At 39.4% G+C, this 22,728-nt stretch overlaps 1 protein-coding gene across 7 annotated transcripts in view; it reads right to left on the bottom strand.

Annotated features, from left to right (window-relative positions):
• Positions 1–8,793, bottom strand: part of FoxP (forkhead box P) — a 30,644-nt gene extending 21,851 nt beyond the window's left edge. The window contains exons 1-5 of one of the 7 annotated variants that reach the window (XM_065219339.1): positions 7,765–8,793; positions 7,617–7,711; positions 7,451–7,552; positions 7,099–7,182; positions 6,588–7,041 (exon numbers count right to left, since the gene is read on the bottom strand). In XM_065219339.1, the coding sequence (XP_065075411.1) occupies positions 6,823–7,041; positions 7,099–7,182; positions 7,451–7,552; positions 7,617–7,711; positions 7,765–8,380 (1,116 nt within the window). In that variant the 5' untranslated portion in view covers positions 8,381–8,793 and the 3' untranslated portion in view covers positions 6,588–6,822. Of the gene's footprint in view, positions 1–6,587; positions 7,183–7,441; positions 7,553–7,616; positions 7,712–7,752 lie in introns of those variants that run through there. The other 6 variants (XM_065219332.1, XM_065219334.1, XM_065219337.1 and 3 more) reach the window with 6 other exon arrangements.
• Between the last annotated feature and the right edge of the window lie 13,935 nt (positions 8,794–22,728).

Genomic DNA, 22,728 nt, shown 5'->3' with positions numbered 1-22,728 from the left:
CGAAACTACCTATCATTAGCTATCTTGTCTTTTTTAAATGATCAAGCACTCATGAGAATTATTCTTATGCGGTTTTGACATCAACATTTCTAACTGATTTAGAAACTACTTCAGAAAGGAAAAGGAGCTTTGACACCCATTATAACAGGCTTGTTTAGAGCAAGCTTAAGATTAAGTTATATTCTGATAACTTGGTGTCAAGTAAAGGTTATATTTATTCCGAAGGCTAATAAAAAGGATGAAAAAGGATAAATCCTTCAGACCGATCAGTTTATCATCCATTTTGTAAAAATAATGGAGAAAATTATAGATCAGCATATAAAATCAACGTACACGATTACAATTCCTTTGAGTAAATATCAGTTTGCATATTAAGCTGGTAAATCAACAGTAACAGCTCTTCACACGCTTGTTACAAAACTAGAAAAATCTTTTGAATCAAAAGAAATGTCACTAGCAGCCAACTCGGGGGCAACTTGACAACTCCAGTATATTGCCATTGTACCCCGAAAATTTGGTGCTGGTGGTTCTGTCAAACTCACAAATTTCAGAAGTGTTATCTGAATAGGGCGAATTCGGAAATGATGTACTGCAAATAAAATTAAAGTTTAAAATGCATCTTATTATCGCACGCCCGCCAAACCGGACACGCGACGTCCAACGACAAAACTAGTATTAACGACATAGAAACTCCAGTGATCCAAGCGACTGATATCGGTTTGATTCTCAGTAGTATGTACAGTACATAATCAGTTTATGAAACTTTTTTTTTATTTCGTGTGTCGTATGCGGTGTTGGGAAAATATCAAAAAATCAAATCTCACCATCGCCCAAGATCACGCTTGATTTTCGTAGACAAAAATCAACAAGCCAACTACTGCGGTTGATATTGCAAGCTGTGGTATCGCAGCTCGGAATATCAAGCTAACAAAACTCAACAACTGCAAATCTCACCAAACTGTGGTGAGATTGAGGTTAAAGATTTTTGCTTTACACCCGAATGCAACCGAAACTTCCATAACGGCTTGCAGCAGTCCCTTCGCGTCTGCCATCGGTGAAGATTAAAAAGAGATAGCAAACTATGCTTTCTCTTTCTAAAAAAACGATGTACAATGGAATGATTTTTGCACATTGTGAATAGTCTCGCAATATCAAAGGAGCTTGTAAAATCAATATCAAGCATGATATTTTGTTCCAATAGCACGCGTGATATTGCGAGCGCATGAGAGCGGCAAACTATCAATTGATTTCTGATTTTGCCAACACTGGTCGTATGTATTTGAGCAGTACAGAACCAGAAGCATATGATTTGTAAAACAAAAAAGAATGATTGTCATCGTCAAATTGTTTCGCTTCCTATGTCTCACGGCATAAATGTCTGCTCACAACACTCTTTTTGACGTATTCCTATTCACAATGAGTGATTAAATCGATCGCCAAGTTTCTATTAAAAATGCGAATAAAAACAATTTTGTAACTTTTTTGTGGATAGAATTCTTAATGCCTCCAAAGTTGTTGCCATGTTCCCCAAGCCAGCGTTTTAAATAAAAGTCTATGCACATTATCTGAACTCCGAGAAATGCTCTGATAAGTTTACAGATCTGTAGAAAATATCATACGGCATTAGGAAAGTTCTTAGCACTTCAGGGCAGAAACTTGAGGGGTTCCAAAAAATTTTAGGAAATTCCAACGAATTTCAAGAAAATCTCAACGCATTTCAAGAAAATACCAACGGGTTTTAAGGAAATTCGATCTAATTTCAAGGAAATTCCAATTCATTTCAAGGAAATTCCAACGAATTTTAAGGAAATTCCGACGAATTTCAAGGAAAATCCTACAAATTTCAGGGAATGACAACATGGAATGGGAACAAATTAAAAAAAAAAGTCCAACGAATTTCAAGAAAATTCAAACGAATTTCAAAGAACTTCCAATGAATTTTAAGGTAATTGCAATGAATTCAATGAAGTTCTAACGTATTCAACCCAATTCACACAAAGTCAAGGAAATGGCAACAATTGCAAGGACATTTCAAGAATTTCACGAAAATTCATACGAATTTCAAGAAAACTTCATTGAATTTCAAGGAAATTCCTCAAACTTTATAGAAAATAACTAAGAATTTCAACAAAATTCAATCGAATTTTATGGAAGTTCCATCAATTTGCAAATAAATTTCAACGAACCTCAAGGAAATCCTTAATAATTTTAAGGAAATTTCATGGAATTTTAAGCAATTTCCAACAAGTTATAGAAAAAATTCGAACAATTTCAAAGGAAATTCTTTTGAAATTCAAGGAAATTCCAACGAATTTCAAGGAGATTCCTATGAATTTCAAGAACATTCTTACGAATTTCAAGGAATTTAATTTCAATTTCAAGGAAATTCCAGCAGTTTAATGGAAATTCCAACAAATTTCAACTTCATGGAAATTTTTACGAATTTAAAGGAAATTAAAAAAACTCCAACGAATTCAACGAAATTCCAACGAATTTAATGAAATTAATTCAATCTCATGAAAATTCATACGACTTTCAAGAAAATTCCATCGAATTTCAAATATATTCCACAAAATTTTATGCAAATTGCTACGAATTTCAGGAAAATTCTATCAAATTCTAAGGAATTTCAAAGAAATGTTAACGATCTACAAGGAAATTCCAAAGAACTTCAAGGAAATTCCTAAGAATTTCACGAAAGTCCGAAGAATTTGAAGGAAATTTCTATGAATCTTTCAAATTTAGAAAAAAAAAAAAAAAAACCCAATGAATTCAATGAAATTCTAACATATTCAACCAAATTCCAACAACTTCAAGGGCATCCCAACAAAAATTTTAAGAAAATTCATACGAATTTCTAGAAAACTTCATTGAATTTCGAGGAAATTCCTCAAACTTTAAAGACTAAGAACTTCATCAAAATTCAATAGAATTTTATGGAAGTTCCATCAATTTTCAAAGAAATTTCAACGAACCTCAAGGAAATTCTTAAGAATTTTAAGGAAATTTCTTGGATTTTCAAGCAATTTGTAACGAGTTATAGAAAAAAATTCGAACAATTTCAAAGGAAATTCTTTTGAAATTCAAGGAAATTCCAGCAGTTTAATGGAAATTCCAACAAATTTCAACTTCATGGAAATTTTTACGAATATAAAGGAAATTAAAGAAAACTCCAACGAATTCAACGAAATTCCAACGAATTTAATGAAATTCCAACAATTTAAAGGAAATTACATCAATCTCAAGAAAATTCATACGACTTTCAAGAAAATTCCACCGAATTTCAAATATATTCCACAAAATGCAAATTGCTACGAATTTCAGGAAAAATCTATAAAATTTTAAGGAATTTCAAAGAAATTTTAACGATTTTCAAGGAAATTTCAAAGAATTTCACGAAAGTCCGAAGAATTGTAAGGAAATTTCTATGAATCTTTCAAATTAAAAAAAAACCCCAGTGAATTCAATGAAATTCTAACATATCCAAACAAATTCCAACTATTTCAAGGGCATCCCAACAAAAATTTCAAGAAAATTCATACGAATTTCAAAAAAAATCATACAAATTTATAGAAAATTCCACCGAATTTCAAAGAAATTCTACAAAATTTATAGAAAATTCTTAAGAATTTCCAGAAATTCAAAGTTCCATCAAATTTAATTGAAATTCCGACGAACTCAAAGGAAATTCATAAGAATTTTAATGCAATGTCATAAAATTTCAAGCAATTTCCAACGAAATTTATAACAATTAATACAATTTTCAAGGAAATTCCATCAAATTTTATGGAAATTCCATCGAATTTCAAGGAGATTCCAACGAATTCAAAGGACATTTCTAGGAAACTCCAACGAATTTCAAGGAAATTTTAACGAAAATTATGGATATTCCAACAAATTTTACGAATTTCAATGACATTCCTATGAATTACAATGAAATTCCTATGAATTTCAAAAAAATCCTACGAATTTCAAGTAAATTCCTACGAATTTCAATAAAATTCCTATGTACTTCAAAGAATTTCCAACGAATTTTATGGAAATTTCACGAATTGTAAGGAAGTCCACCAAATTTCAAGGAATTCCAACAATTTCAAGGAAATTTCTACAATTTCAAGGAATTCCAACAATTTCAGCTAAAGTTTTTGGCGTGTTCCTCAAGCCAGCGTTTTAAATAACAGTTTATTAACAATCTATGTCTATGAAATCCTGCTCCAAAATAAGTCCTGATTGTTGCAAAAAACCATGTTGATCAATGTTGCAGATGCTCATTATGATTCTATTTTCAAGCCGTTCGTAATATGTATTTCCCAACGTGAGTCGCTGTGAGTCATCTATGTCTAGCGCGTCATACTAAAGATCATAAACAGAGAGAACCCCGCTCAAATTCCTATTCCTACACAAAACACAAGCTCCTGCTGCAGTTGACAAATAAGATTTATCATATACACGCTAACTTGAAAGTACCCATTAATGGTTGAAAAAGACCCATTTTGAAGAAAAGTGGCTTAACTCATTAAATGAGTAAATTTTTTACCCATTAATGAGTATCTGTTACCCATTAATGAGTAATTGTTAATCATTAATGAGTTAAGCCACTTTTCTTCAAAATGGGTCTTTTTTTACTCATTAATGAGTACTTTCAGCCCATAGGGCTGTCCCTTGTAGTTTTTTCTCTTCACCGATGGCAGACAAGAAGCGACTGCTCCCAGCCGATATGGAAGGTACGGTTTGCGTTCGGCTATAAAGCAAAATTCATGAAACTCAATCTCACCACAGTTTGGTTAGATTTACATCTGGTGAGTTTTGTTAGCCTGATATTCCGTGCTGCAACATCACAGCTTGCAATATCAACCGCATGCAGTTGTTTGCTAATTGATTTTTGTCTACGAAAATCAAGCGTGATCTTATTCTTTGGTGAGATTTGATTTTTTTTTATATTTTTCCAGTAAGCTTTATTATTAATTCAAAGTTATTAAAATTCCCCTAGAGTGTTTTGAACTATCATTAAATTTTCGGAACTTCTTGATGGTTCCCGCTATTTTACTGAAATTGATGGAACTGCCAGGAAGTTCCCGAAACTAACCATTGAACTGTCCTGAAATTTCCATAAGTGACCCGAAGTTCATGCAACTTACCCATTACCCATTGGAACTACTACGGAAAAGGCCTTTCGCTGTTATGATCTGCGAAAATCTTTGCTATCTTTACTAATGGAAAATTTTCTCAGCTGCAATTCAGGATAATTAGTTATTGATTAATGAGGAAGATGACATTCTTCTGACATGCTCCATAAACTGCTCAGCAGGCAACATTGGTGTGCTTGGCGTGAAGAATAGGGCAAACAATCCAGGCTCCTATGTTATCAGTGCAAGATGCAGTGTTGCCCTGAAAGCAGTCGATTAATCAAAGCAGAAGGATATCGGCTTGGAAATCAATTAATAACTAATAACCTTGAAGTCTGATCAAAAAGCGATCTGAGCAAAGTTGTAGCTGATTAATTTTCACATAAGAGCAGATAGAAAACTTTTCCGTAAATGATAAAAGCGTAGTGCTAAGACGACGACGAGAACAAACTCAAATTTTGGGAGAATGATTAGGACCTGAATTAGAATCAATTCAAGCGTAACTATTCAAATCGACGTAAACATTCACTTCAATAGACGATTTGTGGCAACTGGTAGCTTGTTTACAAATTCAGATACGTCGATTTGAATATGTACGCCTGGTGGAGCAAAATCGGAGAAGTTCGATTCGTCATTTCGCGTGGAACTGCTCTATATTTAGAAAAAACCAAAACGTTTTTTTTTCTTCGGGGCATTAGGTTTCCCCTTTGAGTCTGATGTTAACACCAATCAAGTATCTTCTTCGCCACAAATGAAGAACCCTAATGTAGTAATCATCAATCGTACCAAAATTACAAATAATTTGAAGGGTTTGATATTCTATAAATTGATAAGATTCGATAGCTCGCTTCGTTACTTAAGCCGGATCATATTGAAAATAAGTTCAATCAAACCATTCAAGATTGTGTGTAACCATTCTAAACTTCTATTACTAAGCAGGCTTTCAACAATTTCCAGTATGTAAGCTTTCATAGTATAAAAAGGTTAGAAATAGGTTTGATTTGTTCAAATATTAAGATGCAAGATACTTTGGTGCGATGTCCAAAAATTCAAACCCATGTTTCTCGACGCATCATTTAATCTTGCATTTGATTCCTTTTGCTATTGATCCTTTTGCATTATAAAAAGATCCGCCGAAAAAAACTGAGTTTAAATTTTTCGAAAATATGTCAAAGCCATTTGCACCCTAAGCAGCTAGATTTAAACAGTGTGAACCGATTTTCTGCATAAACATCCTCACTTTTCGAGATTTGAGCGCAACCGGTTTCGCAAACAATGACTTCAATCACCGATTTCTCGCAGATAAAAGCTCGAATTTTTAATCAAACTACAACCAACCTGATTGTGTTGTTAGTTTGCAAGATAGAGCTTTAATTCACGAGAAATCGGTGATTGAAGTCATGGTTTATAAATCAGTCCGTGCTAAAAAAAAAAGAAGTTGGAATAAGTCGTCCATTGGTGTACCGAAAATCAACTGCGGAAATCCCAGTTGTCATTTGAAAAATCAAACCCTATGTTACAGGCAGTGGTTATTCATATAAGATAGAAGAAAAAACAGAATTCAAAAGGATTATTCAAAAACAACCGTATAAAACATATCCAATATTGATCGCACTTATTATGTGAAGGAAAGTTTCAAAGTAGAAGGACTGGATAAAACACGCTACACGAAGATGAGGCAAACGATGTTCAAAGTTTAAAGCCATGGCAACGCGGAAACGCCTACTACGAACCGTTTATAGTAGAACCCGACCGGCGGATGCTTCAGAGCCATCGTCGAGGCGGCAACCGACGACGAGGGAGGATGATGAGGAGGAGGAGGAGGGTGCGGCGGACCGACAACTCCCCCCAGCGATGCTTTCTTCTTCCCACCGCCGCCGCCTGACTGCAGCATCCCGGCGCTGGTGGTGGCATTCTGAAATTTAAACTGCATTATTCCCAGCTTCTGCGGGCGACGCTTGCAAAACTCTGCCTCGTTTACGGTCCAGACGGCTCCCTTGATGTTCTCGACCCGCATGAAGCACTTGTGCAGCGACAGGTTATGGCGGACGGCGTTCTTCGTTTTTTTTTTTTTTTTTTGGCGTGGTAGAGGGAAGGCGATCGGGTTACTTGGATTGCTTGACAACGGGTGCGATCGCTGAACTCGAATTTTCCTGACCAGGGGAATCCGAGCTCAGTGATCTGGATATAAGGCTTTTTTTTTTGGGCAAAAATGGGCTGCAAAGAATTATTAGGTTCTTTACCGGTGGCAAAGGTGCCCCGAATCGAGTGCAGAATATGAGATTTAAAAGGTTTTAGCTAGTTTGAGGAGTTACCTTCCTTACCTTCCATGTCGCTGCATTTCGTCGGAAGTAGCAAAATGTATTCTGGAACCAGTTGTAAATTTCGTTCAGAGTCAACTGTTTCTCCGGCGATTCAATTATTGACTGAAAAGGATCGAATGTTTGGATGAGTCCTGGATCGTGGAAATTTACGTCGTTGTGCACCTACCTGTCTAATCAACGATGCATAAGTAAACGGTGGACGCACGTCGTGGCTGCGGTAGAATTCCCGATTCTTCTGAACATCTGCAAACGCAAATCGGGCTTCAAATAAATCAACACTAGTTCACTGGACATTCACACACCCATACACTCACCATCCTGCACATCGGGGAAGTGGACCTCCTTGAAACCACCGGCATCGGCGTCCTGCGATGGTGGAAAGTACTTGGCCCGGATCGATCCCTTCGACGCTCGGCCAGCCTGCTGATGTTGTTGTTGTTGTTGTTGTTGTTGATGGTGGTGCTGCTGTTGCTGATGGTGATGCAAGGCTTGCTGTTGCTTGCTAGTCAGCTGCAGCGCCGCTTCAACCATCGCTCCATCGGCTGGCCCAGCCGGAGGAAAACGCAGCCCTGCGATCAAATCGTACGGTGGCGGTGGCGGTGGAATCTGCGGTACGTACGGATTGGCACCGGCCATCGGAATCCGTGCTGCCATCTCGTTCTTCTTGTTCAGATGAAGGATCATCGCCTGCAATCGATCGCGTTCCTTCTGCAGCTGCAAGTGCAACTGGCAGACTACCTCCATCTGGATGCGAGCCTGCGCGGCCGAGTAGTCTCCGTTGATATGATCCGACTGAAGGTGATTGTAGAATTCGTCAAAATCGTCGAAAATCCGCTCACAGCCAGGCCAACGGCAGGCACCTCCGCCAAACAGAGGGTGAACCACCGATTTTGGAGCGATGTCTTCTGGAGGGTGGGGGAGAAAGATCATGTTAGTAAATGAAAAATCATCTAAAATAAGTGCCTAACGATTAAAATATATAAAGGCTTGCATCTGAGTCACTTAGATATAGATAAAATATTCGCCAAAACTGCGTTTCTTCGAATCGCTGAAATTAGAGAAAATTTAAAAAAAAAGTTATAGGAAAAATGGGTGCATCCATGTTGAATGTAGACGGAAGTGCATCATGGCGTGTCTGGGTTGGTCCAATCTGAAAAGAGAGACACCAATTCTTAGCTTCCATCTCAAAACAGGCAACCGATTGGCTTTTTCCGCGAACTAGAACCGAACAGCACAATTGTGGCACCAATTTCAACCAATTCAATCAACACAAAAGTACACTTTTTTCAGCAAATTTCCTCCAATTTAGAATTTTGGCAAACAACAGAAAATTGCATCCTATCGTCACGGAATCCTTGCAGCTTCTGACCAGCAGACTGGTTGCGAAGAAATCTCCACCCCTGCTCGCTACTCCCGCTGCCACGTGCATTCTGCGCAAGTCACGCGTCTGCTAGCGCCCTAGCTTTCTCCTATGGATGGTGGAACCATCGTAGCAAGCGTGCGGCGGATGCAGTTTCTGCTGAATCAAATGACGGAAGGTCTTCATGGCGAGCTTTGCTGGATCGATTCCGAGCTTTCGTGCTCAATCGGTTCGAAGATGGCGCCACCTGTTCCTATTCCTGATTTTACCTATTGCAAAATTGCTCGACTCTGTTTATATGATTTGTATGGATAGCAATCGACCTTGTATCAGAAAAAAAAATGCCCAACATTTCATTCAATCCACAGCAAAACCCTAGACAGTTTATTAAAAGCTCCATCAAATAACAATGACTACTTCACAACCGAGCTGAAGAAGCATCCAATTAAAAACCACTCATGTTTTCTGACAAGCAATGTGTTTATTTTCGCTTGTCATTATGTCACACAATGGAATAATAGAAACACCAACCTAATTCGTCACCATCAACAATCATCAACACCAGTAGTAGGATGAGAGAGGGTCACACAGCAAAAGAAAAAGATTGTGTGTGTATAATTTTTGCAATCCAAGTCACCCTCTCTGTCTCTCGAGGGTCCGTTGCTTCGCAACACATTAAAAGCACATTTATTTAGTGCACCCAGCCAGCATGCCGCTGAGGCTGGCTTACTTGGATGCCTTGGATGCTTGAACGGTGGCAGGGTGACACACCAATTAGATGTCAATTATTGTGCACAACCAACAGCCAACAGCGGTGAAGAGAATGGGAAAACCTTCTACCTACCGGTAGCTACCGAACATAACACCAATTCTCGAGCTGATGGATGGAAGCACAAACAATGGGACTAGTCGCTTGTGGAGGAAAATGGAACACGGTTCGAGCGATAGAGAGTGAGAGAAGTAGGTTGCAGGGGAGTGTTTCCCTTCGTAATGCGCGTATTTTGTGGTGAAATACCACTTGGTTGAATGGGACAATAAGAAAGAATCTCGAGTGTCTTGTTGAATGTGTTGATTTTTATCGATTTGTGGTGGCACCCACTTTGGAATAAGAAAAGAAACGACACCTTTTCCGTTGACGGAGAACCAATTTCGGCCTGCATTTGATGCTATTTCAAGAAATTTTCCTTTGAAATTTGATTAGTTCGGATGCAGTGTGATCCAGTTGCCGGAGTGGTTGAATTTGATACTGTTTTGTATTGTGCTGTGAATTGATTCAATTTATGGAATTGGAGAGGTTAATTGTTTTGCTGCATTTACAATCATAAAATAAATCACAACTAGTGGAAAATATTCATGTGCATTTCACATAACTTCCATGTGATCTCATAATTGGAAATCACACCACAAAATCACATGAACCTTACGTGTCTAATTAAATCTGTATGATTACTTACATTGAATTTAATATGTTATGTTTTTTAAGGGATTTTATCTGCTTGTGCACTCATTCATTCATGGAAATGTATTTCAAGAAAAGAGAAAAAATATTACATATTATTCTATGCCGATAATGTAAGTTTTGCCTAACTTAGCATCTTCTAACTCTGGTTGATCACATTTGTGTTCCGTAAGAATTTCATATATTTGAATTCTTCTACTCTAACACAATAATACAATAGGTGGGCGTTGGCCAGATTTGGATTTTTCAGATATAATCCTAAATAGGACCTAAATTATATAATACTCTAGTAACCTCAAGTCTGTGCTCTGTCACATTGTTTCATTGTGATTAATCAACACTCAATGGGTAAAATATCAAATTTGTTGTGAATTTGAAAGAAAGGGAACTTGGAGCATTGCCCACTGGACGATTCTGAAGCCTGGCCAATTGAGTGGGTTATGGGTTTATATGATTGAAAGTCATTTCCAATTTGTATATTGATACATTCAACCCATTCTTCGCTGCACACAGCGTAAATATTTACGATTTTTTGACAAAACTCAGGTAATCATGACAGATCCTGACTCAGTAGGTCTCTTTTTCTCATGCGCATTGTTTTCAAAGATCAAAATGTCATGATTACCTGAGATTTGTCAATCATGTAAATATTTACACGTCGTGTATTGAAGAATTGGCATTTGGTATTTAAGATAAGACAGTAGAAATAGAATGTGGAGGGCCCACTCAGGGGGAGCATAACTGTTATGGAAATGCTTACACCAATCATCCTACAGCCTAAGGCTCTGAACCATTTGGTGGATTATTTTAACATTTGGGTAAAATTTGCCAGATGAAAAGTTATCGATTAACCCTGCTATCCAAGCATGTTTATTTCTGACCGACAAGAAGTTAAATTTTGACAACCTTGGCTCGAAAACCGGTCGATCGACAGCACGGGGATTTTCGAACATAGAAAATAACTTTCGAAATGTCACTTTTAACCACGAGTTGAATTTAACTCGGCAAATGGTTCACAGCCTAAAAATTGCAACTTTCAAGGCAGGAAGAGCAAAATACGGTAGCAGCCTGTCTTGCGTCTTTGTCACGGTACATGGTTCCACAGAGAGATATGAAATTGGCACAATACGAATTTCACCAATGTCAACAGCAGTCCTACAGTGACGCCGGTGTATGTCGCACTTTATCAACAGAGCATGGGAGCTCGTCAAAGATTGCAATTTCGGTGCATTGGAGGACGAAATGCTTCGAGACAAAATTATCACCGGAATCCTCGACGTGAACTTGAAAAAGCGATTCATTCGAGAGCAAAACCTTACTCCAGCGATGGTTATCAACCAGTGTCGAACAGAGGAACCAACTAAAGCAGAGATGGAGCGCCAACATTTGCTCCAACCGGGCCCATCAACACAATCCATAAACAAGGTAGGTGGCATCAAGAAACGAATAAAAAAATGTTCATTTTGTGGCAAGACATATCACCAAAACCTGACGGACTGTCCGGCCCGTGGAGTGGTTTGTAATTACTCCAAGCAAAGAAACCATTACGCCGTGGTGTGCCGGAAGAAGCAGGAGGATCAAAGCGAGCAGCGGTCAACCACAAAGTCGTCGGGCCGGAGGGCAAAGTAGGTACATACTGTCAGTGAGAGGCAGAGTGTAAACGACGACAGCAGCGAATCTGTAATCATCGTGCAATATCTGTACAGAATCAAGCACAGTGAAGATCCAATGTTGAAGAGAATCATTACTTTTTTCGATTTGGAGAAACATCCGTTCGAAGTCAACTGCATCATGCAACCTCATCGGGAAGAAGAACGCCATGAAAATTCTTGGAACGAATCTACTGCAACTCAGCGAGCAGTTCTTAAAGCCTTTGGTGGAAGGCACCGCGTGTACTCACAGCGGTGGGCAATACAAGCTAGTTTTCCACGTTGTTGATTTTGACCAACCTCCACTCCTGTCCAAGAACACGTGTATGCAGCTTAAGTTGATTCAAGTTTGCTACAGCGTCTGCAAACAACAAACACCGGATGCAGCTAGGCAGATTTTGAATGAATATCCGGCAGTATTTGAAGGCCTCGGTAGATTGGAGGGAGACGTGCATCTGGAGATCGACACCAGCATCAAGCCAGTGATACAGCAGGCGAGAAGAATTGCGGTAACACTTCGTGAGGAACTTCGTTGGGTGAGGTAGCTCATCGATTCTTCCGGTTCGCCTCCTAGCATCGTGCTATAAGGTACCAGGCGATAACCAGGGTAGTTGGTCGATAGCTCGATGACGTCGTTTCGTTGGCGTCTGCAATGAGAAATTCTCATGGCAGGCGTTGACGATGGGACGTTGTCGAGTTGTTGAATAGCAACTGTCGTGGTAACTCACCGATTACCTGTCGATCTGCCAAATTTGGAAAGACGTCTGCATTGAATTGTCTCATATAATAATATTCCGCGCACTATATCACAAGAAATTGCGAGTAGCTGAGTGGAATGGAGATAAGTTAAGCATTGGGTACAGGACCAAGTCTCCCCTGGGTGGTGCCAGAAGATGAGCGCAATAGAAGCAATATAATCATCAAGTTGCCATAAGGCACGGAATGAGGCTATTGCATGGCTGGGTAGTCAAAGTCTTCCATTCGTTAGTCATTTCAGGTGGATTAGAACAGGTTTAGGTTTAGGGTGGGCGTTGGCCAGATTTGGATTTTTCAGATATAATCCTAAATAGGACCTAGATTATTTAATACACTAGTAACCTCAACCTCTGTCACAATGTTTCATTGTGATTAATCAACACTCAAATATTCGGTAAATTTGAGAGAAAGGGAACTTGGAGTGTAGACCGCACTGCCCGCTGGACGATTCTGAAGCTTGGCCAAGTGAATGGGTTACGGATTTATTTGATTGTACGTCATTTCCAAGTTATATATAGATACATTCATACCATTGGCATTTTGTATTTGAGATAAGACAGAGATAGGATGCGGAGCCTAGGGGGAGCGTAACCCATGTTATGGCTTCCATTTATTAAATAGTTCAGATAGGCTGGAAATGATAGGTTCATGGTGAGAAAATTTACCATATGGTGCACGTACACTGATAAAAATTAGATTCAAATCGTCAGGCCCTGCCCTGGAATAAGAGGATTGACGATGATTTGTCAAGTTTCATTTTGCATTTGCATATAATTGTAAGTTTAGGTTTGCTTTTGTAATTGTAAGATAGATAGTTTGCCTCAATTGAAACATTGAGTTGTATAAACTTGACGAATCATACCTCTAAAATAGTAGTAGTTACAGTGCCGCATGATCTAACAACCACTGCCTGCAACTAATGTGGGAGGGGCCAGCAGGGCTGATTACGGATTAAAACTAACATTAACACTGAAATGATCCCGAAACTAACGCTCATTCATTGCACTTTGAGTCATAAAGTAGTTTTATTTATTTTCCTACTAATCTATCTATCTACACACTTAGTTTTTTTCTACCGAGCTCAGTTGTGCGGGTCTCGGCGGGGAGGGTTTCGCTGAGATCTCGGCGGGAGTGACATTTGATTGCTGAGTCTCGGATAATGCCTTTTCTAATAATCTGCCTACGTTTCTTTTCTTTGTTATCTACTTTATCCCCTTTTTATTTCTCTGCTCTTCTTTCCTCTTATCTTCTTTTGTTTTGTTTGTTTACATATAATTAATACTAATACCTCCTTGTTTTCTCTCTAATTTGTCTACTATGTCCCACCATCACGATGAGAGATGAGCTACCGTACATGGTACACGCTCATATACACTCCCAAAATAGCATCCCGCAAGTAAGTATATCACAGAGGCAACTAAAGATCCAAAAACAAAACTGATGGCGCTGAAGATGATGAGGTAACTACTACACTGTATTGTAATTTGTACAATAATACTCACATTACTTATTATTAATTATATTATTAATTATATACTCTGATTTATATTTATATTTAGCTGTGGTGATTTATATGACTATATAGTATTATTTATTTATACTAACCTAAACACAACGTGGGGTGACCAAAATCTAAACGATCACTAACCAAAATAATAGACTTATCTTTTTCAGCAAGTGTAATTTCGTTTAGTTCTGTTTCTCTCTTTTCAGCAAAACAATAACAAAAAAACCTCTTATAACTCTTCTCCATTCTTTTAATCTCCTACTACCCCCTATAAATGTATCGGAAACTAGTGGGACTGTCTGTGCAAACAGAAACAGGCCTGCTAGTGGAAGAAGGTCGTTATGCTATACGGTCTAGCATAGGCCTACGGCCAGGTTTCAGTAGGTACACACTCGCTTAACGGCAGATTGGTTTACAGTGGTCGACCAGGGTGTGTGCTGATAAATTACAATTACACTTCGTGAGGAACTTCGTCAAGTTTTGGAGCAGATGGAACAGCAAGGTATAATCGCAGAATAGAAGGAACACACAGACTGCGTGAGCAACCTGGTAATAGTTGTGTGGCATATATTAGCGCTAGTGTAAGCAGGTCTTAACTTGACGCTTAACGAGTCAGCAAGCCATGTGTGCTGCACACTTAAAAATAACTAATTTTACACGTGACGGAATCCGTCTTTGACATAAAAGATGAGACGTAAACAAACATGTCATGTAAAATTAGGTGCTCCGAGACTGAAAATTTCGTTGGTCGACGAAAAGTGCGTTTGATTGGACTATATTTCGTGTCTGTTATGTTATGACTTATGTCAAAATTGACGCTCGTATATGTCACTCTCAGAGCACCTAAATTTACATGATTTTTTCTAAGTGTGTGGTAAACAGAGGTATCTATTGCAACGCATCATAAACACACACGGGCAACTCTCCACTCACTTTCGGACAAGCTCTTCACAAGGTAAGTTGCACATTGGCGATCCTGCCAGATTTAACTAAGCCATATGGAATCTTCCATAAGCTCATTTGGTTTTCTATCATAAAGAGGCCACGCTAATATCAATCGGTTTAGAATAACCGTAGCCTTCACGCACCGGAAAAAATAATAATAATGGAAACTGCTAGAACCGGTTGATTCGTTTATAAACGACGTCAAATCTGCCTTATTCGTCTCAAGACGACGCCATTACGAGAAAAAAACTACCAAGCCTGCCTTAATCGTTTCAAAACGACGCCATTACATAAAACACAAAATCTGCTCAAATCGTTTCAAAACGATGCCACCGCGAAAAAAACTAAAATAAATAAACTGCTAAATCTGCCTCAATCGTTTCAAAACGACGCCATAAAATAAAAAAAAGCCTTAATCGTTTCAAAGCGACGCTTTTGCAAAAAAAAAATCAATTGGCCTCAATTGCTTGAAAATGACGCCACAATCCCTATTACAAAACAAAAAATAACGCATACTTTACATTTTACCAGCATTATCTAATGCATATCAGTACGTATGCACCAACAGGACCGTTTGACACAGGAAATCGACGTCATGGACAGTGGCACTCAAAAAAAAAACGGAAGGCAACCTCCCCCATCAAGGGTGCCCTGAAGGTCCGTTCGCTATCCAACGACAAAATGCTGGTGAACGACCATCTGGCCAACTTAATGTTCTCCACACCGGTGTCCTCGCAGAAGATCCGCCGTGAAGCTGGTCAGCTGGCGAAGTTGAAAAGCAGCCGCTTTGCACTGCCTTCGTCCATCTAGCAGCTGAAGAATACCGAAGCTTCTAATTGTATTCAACCTGCCATTGTATGAAGGGCCAAAAACGGTTTATGTGAATCCGTGAGCAACATCGCCCACTTGCATCCACGGAATAAATGAGAATCTCCTTCCAACAACAGGATCATACAACCGGTCAAAAAACAGGCCATCCAACAGGAGGATGTCCCAATGAGTGGGGGAGAAGAGCCCACCTTCTTTTCACGAAATGTAAACGACAGGGAGTTGGCATTTCGACTCTCCCCATCCATTTTGCGTCAATCGGGTGTCCTGGTGGTCCGTCCTGTCCACAACATTTAATGTTTCATATAATAATTGAATGAAAGTTAAGAAAAATAAAGGAATGATATCACCCGGTATGTTACCAAGAAATCCATGATATCACGTTAATCACGCAGATTTCTAAGAGCTCCATAGATATGCTGCCACTATATCTTCAACAGGTGTTAAAAACAGCACTCTCGCCTTTCGTTCCTCACAGCAGCGTTAACCCCTATCAACCACGAAACACACTCTAGCTGCTCCAACTAGAGGGATCTCAGCAGAGAAAACAAGGCCTGCGTCCACTTTTCATTTTCGTGACACAGCGACTTCAGTTCACCAGTACACAGTCTACCAACATTTTGTTATACGGCAAACATCCCACATTGCGCCCCAGAAGTCCCAGAATCCAATCGGGTCAATTTTTTTCCGAGCAACTATGAGATTAATTGAAAAATCATCCATTTCGATTTCCGAACGAGAGATTCCTAAGCTCCCTACCAGCGTTCCCATTGATCTTCATGATGATGATAATGATGTCATAGCAATGGTGCAGTCACGGCTGAAAAGGAAAACCGGGTAAAATTCTTTTGTTTATGAGGAGAGAGGGACATGTCCGGAGTGATTTGAGATTTGGGCGTAATTGTATTTGTAAACAAACACGTCAATCGGCGATTTATCGCGAATAAAAGCTCAATTTTTAAAACTAATAACACTATGAGGTAGAGGTATGATTCCTCTTTCATTTTGTATAGCTTGTTTATAAAATTGAGCTTCAATTCACGAGGAATCGGCGATTGACCTGTTTGTTTACAAATACAATTACGCCCAAATCTCAAATCACTCCGGATGTGTGGCATATATTAGCGCTAGTGTAAGCAGGTCTTAACTTGACGCTTAACGAGTCAGCAAGCCATGTGTGCTGGTAAACAGAGGTATCTATGGCAACGCATCATAAACACACACGGGCAACTCTCCACTCACTTTCGGACAAGCTCTTCACAAGATAAGTTGCACAATAGTGAAGCGAAACAATAATCGTCGGATATGTATCGATCCAATCATCCTCAATTAAGCATTGCAACGTCCCCATTATCAAATGCCAACAATGGACGAGTTGTTGCCAGAGCTGTCCAAAGCCAAAGTGTTTACAACCGTGGACGCGAAGAACGGTTTCTGGCAAGTGAGTTTGGATGATGATAGCTCTAGACTAACCACTTTTTGGACGCCGTTTGGACGGTACAGATGTTGCGTATGCCTTTCGGGATATCACCAGCGCCGGAAATATTCCAAAAGAAACTTCATGGTCTACGCAATGTTCGAGCACTTGCAGATGATGTGCTAATCTACGGTTGCGGCGAAACAGTTCAAGAAGCAATGCGTGATCACAATAATAACCTGAAGGCTTTCCTTCAGCGAATGAACGAACGAGTAGTGAAATTAAATGGCGCAAAGTTAAGTTGTGCCAAGATCATGTGAAGTTGTTGGGCACATTATTACCTCAGAAGGGGTAAAAGTGGATCCAGAAAAAGTTAACAGTATTTTGAAAATGGATCCTTCTTCGTTTCATTGGGATGATTACATATTTGACCAACTATTTACCTAGTTTAGCGATGCAGAACCTCTACGTCGTCTAACTAACAAGGATGAACCGTGGGATTGGACTCATGAACAATATGAATCCTACCAACAACTGAAGCGTTCACACTTAGAAATAAATAATTTTACACGTGACGGAATCCATCTTTGACCTAAAGGGTGAGACGTAAACAATCATTTCATGTAAAATTAAGTGCTCCGAGACTGAAACATTCGTTACTCGTCCAAATGTACGGTTGATTGAGCTGAATGTCGCGTCTGTTATGACTCAATTTTAAGTCAAAATTGACGCTCGTATACGTCAGTCTCAGAGCACCTAAATTTACATGATTTTTTTCTAAGTGTGTATAGTTACTAGATTGATGCAAAATTTGAAATTTTCGCTCCACAGGGCTCAAACGGTTCCGAATTGGGTCCTGATTAGCCTCCCAAAATTAGAATCCATTTAGTAAGAGACTGACTTGGCAAAAAACCATTTGAAGTTTATATGGAAACAAATATGGGAAAACCAAAATTTTTGTTCATATCTATCTCAAAATTCACCAGTTCACTCTGGTTTAGAAAATGATAGCTGTGTTTGTTGAAAATTTTCTCAGTAACAACTTTTTTCAAGATCACTTTTCAATCAAATATGTAACCGTTCTGTTACAAAGGTCCAATACAATATTTTAAATATGCACCATGTGATCGAGCATTCAAATAAATTGGTGTAACTTTTGCGGTGAAACCCACTGAGCAGACGATACTGCCATGCTTAACGGCCGACTGCTGAGTAAGGCGCGCATGGCCGCGGCAAAATGGTCACACGGAGTCACGGGTGATGAGCTGAAGGGTTCTGCGATGCTTAGAGAACGGCCATCGTTCACTTTATCTCAGGCGAGCGTGTAGACCAGAAGTGTCTGTGGAATACATTTAACAGAATACAGTGCGAGCAGTGAATCAAGGTGAAGTGTAAATCACCAATTCAGCTAATTCAGGACAATCAAATGGTTTTCTGGTTGGCGAGTCAAAGACCGCCATTGCACGCTACGGTCTATGTGACATTTAGTTACCTTGGCCTAACCGTAAAGGACATCGTTCTCGGGCTGAAGGCCCTAAACGCCAAGGAGAATTCTTCCCGGTTCAACAGAGAGCGGCCTTGCTGTCGTCGATCGGCTTCATCAGAAGGAAGCGCCTGTGCATCGGAACCATCTCTACAAACCGCTATACCAACCCGCCGTCGCACTACAGCCGACGTTCGGTCAGCCTCGCTTCGTCCGCCATTGTCGGAGTTGTACCGGAATTTCACCGAGCGGTGGTACCGCTATCTTGCCGACAAGATCGGCCTTTAAGGATCATTCCGGAACCACAGCGAGCGCTCGCTGGTCTGCAGTCGTCGTAGTCGCCATCGTCATCAAGGGTATGTGCCAAGAAAATCGAACACAACACCACACAATCCACACTATCGGTAATTGGAGAAAATACAGTGTTTAAATTGATCCGCGTTGTGTTTTAGTTTAATTGAAAGCTTGAGTGCCTTTTCATCCGCGTAGCCCCTCAAGTTTGCCCAGTACCCGAGCAAAGCTGAAGATCAAATTGAAATCAAAATTTGCTGTTATGATGTAACTTGTTTTGAATACTCTAGTTGATCTCATTTTGGTTGACTTAACGGTTAACACAGCAAAAATGAGAGCAAAATTTTACACTGTTGAAGCAAACGGAAAACTAATCCTGCTTTCAATGAAATCAATTTGATTACTCATTTTGCATTCATAATGTTTAACTGAATACGGGCCTGGCATAAATGGTTAGCATCCATGCTTCTCACGCTGAAAGACTGAAAAGTTGAATAAGTCAAATCTCACCCCGGGCAAGTCAGGAATAATCTAAAATGTGTTAAACAAAACAAATAAACAATAATCATTAGTTCAACAAACGATGAACTTAAATTAAATTTTAAACAAGACGTTAAGAGCAGAACTTCAAGTTAAGTTGCTTTCATTTAAAAAGTTTTGACTGCATAATGAAATCACAATATGATATCAGACTTATGTCGCGACAATTGAAATCAAAATGAGTTTTCATTATGATAGAAACTGCAAATTTTAATATCGAATTGCTTTCATTTTGTTAACCGACTTTGCTCGGGTAGTGCGCTGACTCTGAGACACAGTTCAAGAAGTCTCGTGCTGCTGAGTTGTTGTCGGGCAGAACATTAGTTTCAAATATAAGGAACAAAAGTTATTAATTATTCAAGTCACTGAAGTCTTATGATTATGCTCAATCAACTGTTCAGCAGGCAACATTGGTGTTTATGGCGCGTAGAATAGAGGAAAAAAATCATGGCTACTATGTCGCACTGCAGAATACAGTGTTGCCCACAATACAGTTGCTTAATCTTGCCATAAGGTTATCAATCTCTTAAACAATTAATAATTATTTAATTTGACGTTTGGCTGAAACAACAAACTTTTGCAAAGTTGTAGCTTAGAAAATTTCCCATAAGAATAGCGATAGTTCTTGTTAACAGTACAATATGGAAATAGTTTGGTTTTCCCATAGTAATTTCCATATAAACTTCAAATGGTTTGTGCCACGTCAGTTTCTTACCAAAATAGTTTAAATTTTGTGAGACTAATAAGGACCTGATTTGGAACCGTTTGAGCAATGTGGATCGAAAATTTCAAATTTTGCATCAGTCTAATGGTTACGTCCGCACCCATTCTACGATACATTGATATGCAGAAAGACGATGTTATCCAATGCGACAGCAGTACCGTTAGACTCGGCCCTGTACTCCTGCAAGACGGACATCCAGTAGTGTAGGCTTCCAAGACTCTGAGTGCAATGGAGCGGAAGTATGCACAAATAGAGAAGGAGACGCTGGCCATTCTCTTCGCTTGTCGAAAATTTGAAATGTACATTATCCGTAAGCCAGTGATCGTTCAGACAGATCAACAACCACTGATCAGAATTTTTCAGAAGCCATTAGTTGAAGCTCCTCTTAGAATCCAACGAATGCTTCCAGCACTTCAGCGATATGATACTATACCCTACGATTTACACCTGGTAAGGAAGTCATCATAGCCGATATGCTTTGTCGAGCGGCAATCGCCGACGGCGATGATACAAGCAAGGAAATCCATGACGTCTACGCTTTGGAGTACATACCAATCTCCGATGATAGAATTTAACACATCAAAATGGAATCAAAGCTAGATGCAGAGATACAAACTATCATCCAATTCGTGATCGACGGTTGCCCGAGTGGATCAGAAGTACTAGAGTCACTACATGTCTATTGGCCGTCTCAAGAAGAGTTCAGAACTCATAACGGACTAGTCTTCAGAAACGATCGAATCCATATTCCGAGAAGCCTTCGAGGAGATATTCTAGAACGTTTGCATCAGTCACATTCTGGAATTGAAGCAATTTCGAAATTAGCACCTGGCATCAACGACCAAATTCGTCAAAAGGTGCAATAGTGTGACATTTGTACCAAGTTCTCGCCTAGTCAACAGCAACAATCAATGCATAGCCACCAGATACCAAGCTATCCGTTCCAGAAGTTGAGTATGGACATTTGTGGTGTTGAGTTAGGAGGAAAGGAAACCGTATATCTCATCATGGTTGACCATTACTCCGACTATTTTGATATTGATGATCTAACATCGTTGCACTCTGCAACGATCATCAAAGCCTGCAAGAAAAACTTCTCCAGATTTGGAAGACCACAGATTGTTTCGACGGATAACGGAGTGCAGTGTATCAGCGAAGAATTTCAGCGGTTTGCAGTAGACTGTGTCAGCACCGTATCACCAGCAAGCTAATGGCAAAGCTGAGTCCGCCGTCAAAATAGCAAAGCTGTTGCTCAAGAAAGCGCACGAGTCGCAGAAGGATTTTTGGGACCTGCTTCTACAATTGTGGAACACTCCGAACAAGTTTGACAGTTCTCCTGTCCAACGCTTACTGAACATAAGAACACGATTTGGTGTACCCATGGCCAAAAAGAAGTATATCCCGAGAATCGAAGAAGCTGTTGAGGAGAAGATACCGATAAACCGTCAGGAAGCAAAGCTGTATTACGATAAGAAAGGAAACTTCCATCGTTCGAAATCGGACAGCCAGTATATGTGAAGCTAAGACCAGATGACAAGGAGGGGAAAAATGCAACAGTGATTGAACCGACCGTGAATCAATAGTTGCTGTTGGAGACAGGGAGTATCGCCGCGATAATACATTGATTAAACCAACGCACCCAAACGATGGATGGAAGGCTCGTCGCATCGTATCAAGGAGGAATCATCTTTGAACCAGCAGTAATCACCAAGACCTCCACCAACCGTTGAGAGGTTCACACGACCATGGCGCGTCATACAGGTTCCGAAGAGATTTGAAGATTTCGAGATGTTCTAACTTTCTTAAAGAAGATGAAAAGGGAGATGTTCTGGAAATGCTTAAACCTATCATCCTAAACATAGCTTGGCTTTGATGAAATTACCTTCACTATGTATTTACCTAGCTTAATGAATAAAATCAGTCTCTATTCACCCGTCCAACTGACTACTGCGTAATAGTAACCCATGTTATGGTTTCCATTTAAGAAATAGTTCAAATAGGCTAGAAATGACAGGTTCATAGTGAGAGAATGTACCATATGGTGCCCGTTCACTGATCACATCGTCAGGCCCTGCCCAAGAATAAGGGGATTGACGATGATTTGTCAAGTTTTAGTTTGCATTATAATATAATTGTAATTTTTAGTTTGCTTTTGTAATTATAAGATAAATAATTTATCTCAATTGAAATATTGAGTTGTATAAACTTGACTAATCATACATCTAACATAGTAGTTATTATGAATTAGACAGGATCAATACCGGGAATTAAATCCGGAACCTCGAGACGCAACAATAATAACACAAGGAACAACTTCTT

This window comes from Ochlerotatus camptorhynchus, unplaced genomic scaffold (genome assembly GCF_037179485.1).
Source record: "Ochlerotatus camptorhynchus isolate MF236.1 unplaced genomic scaffold, CSIRO-AGI_Acam_v1.1 ptg000102l, whole genome shotgun sequence".
NCBI classification, from domain to species: Eukaryota; Metazoa; Arthropoda; class Insecta; order Diptera; family Culicidae; genus Ochlerotatus; species Ochlerotatus camptorhynchus.
This window is presented reverse-complemented; position numbering and strand designations above follow the sequence as displayed.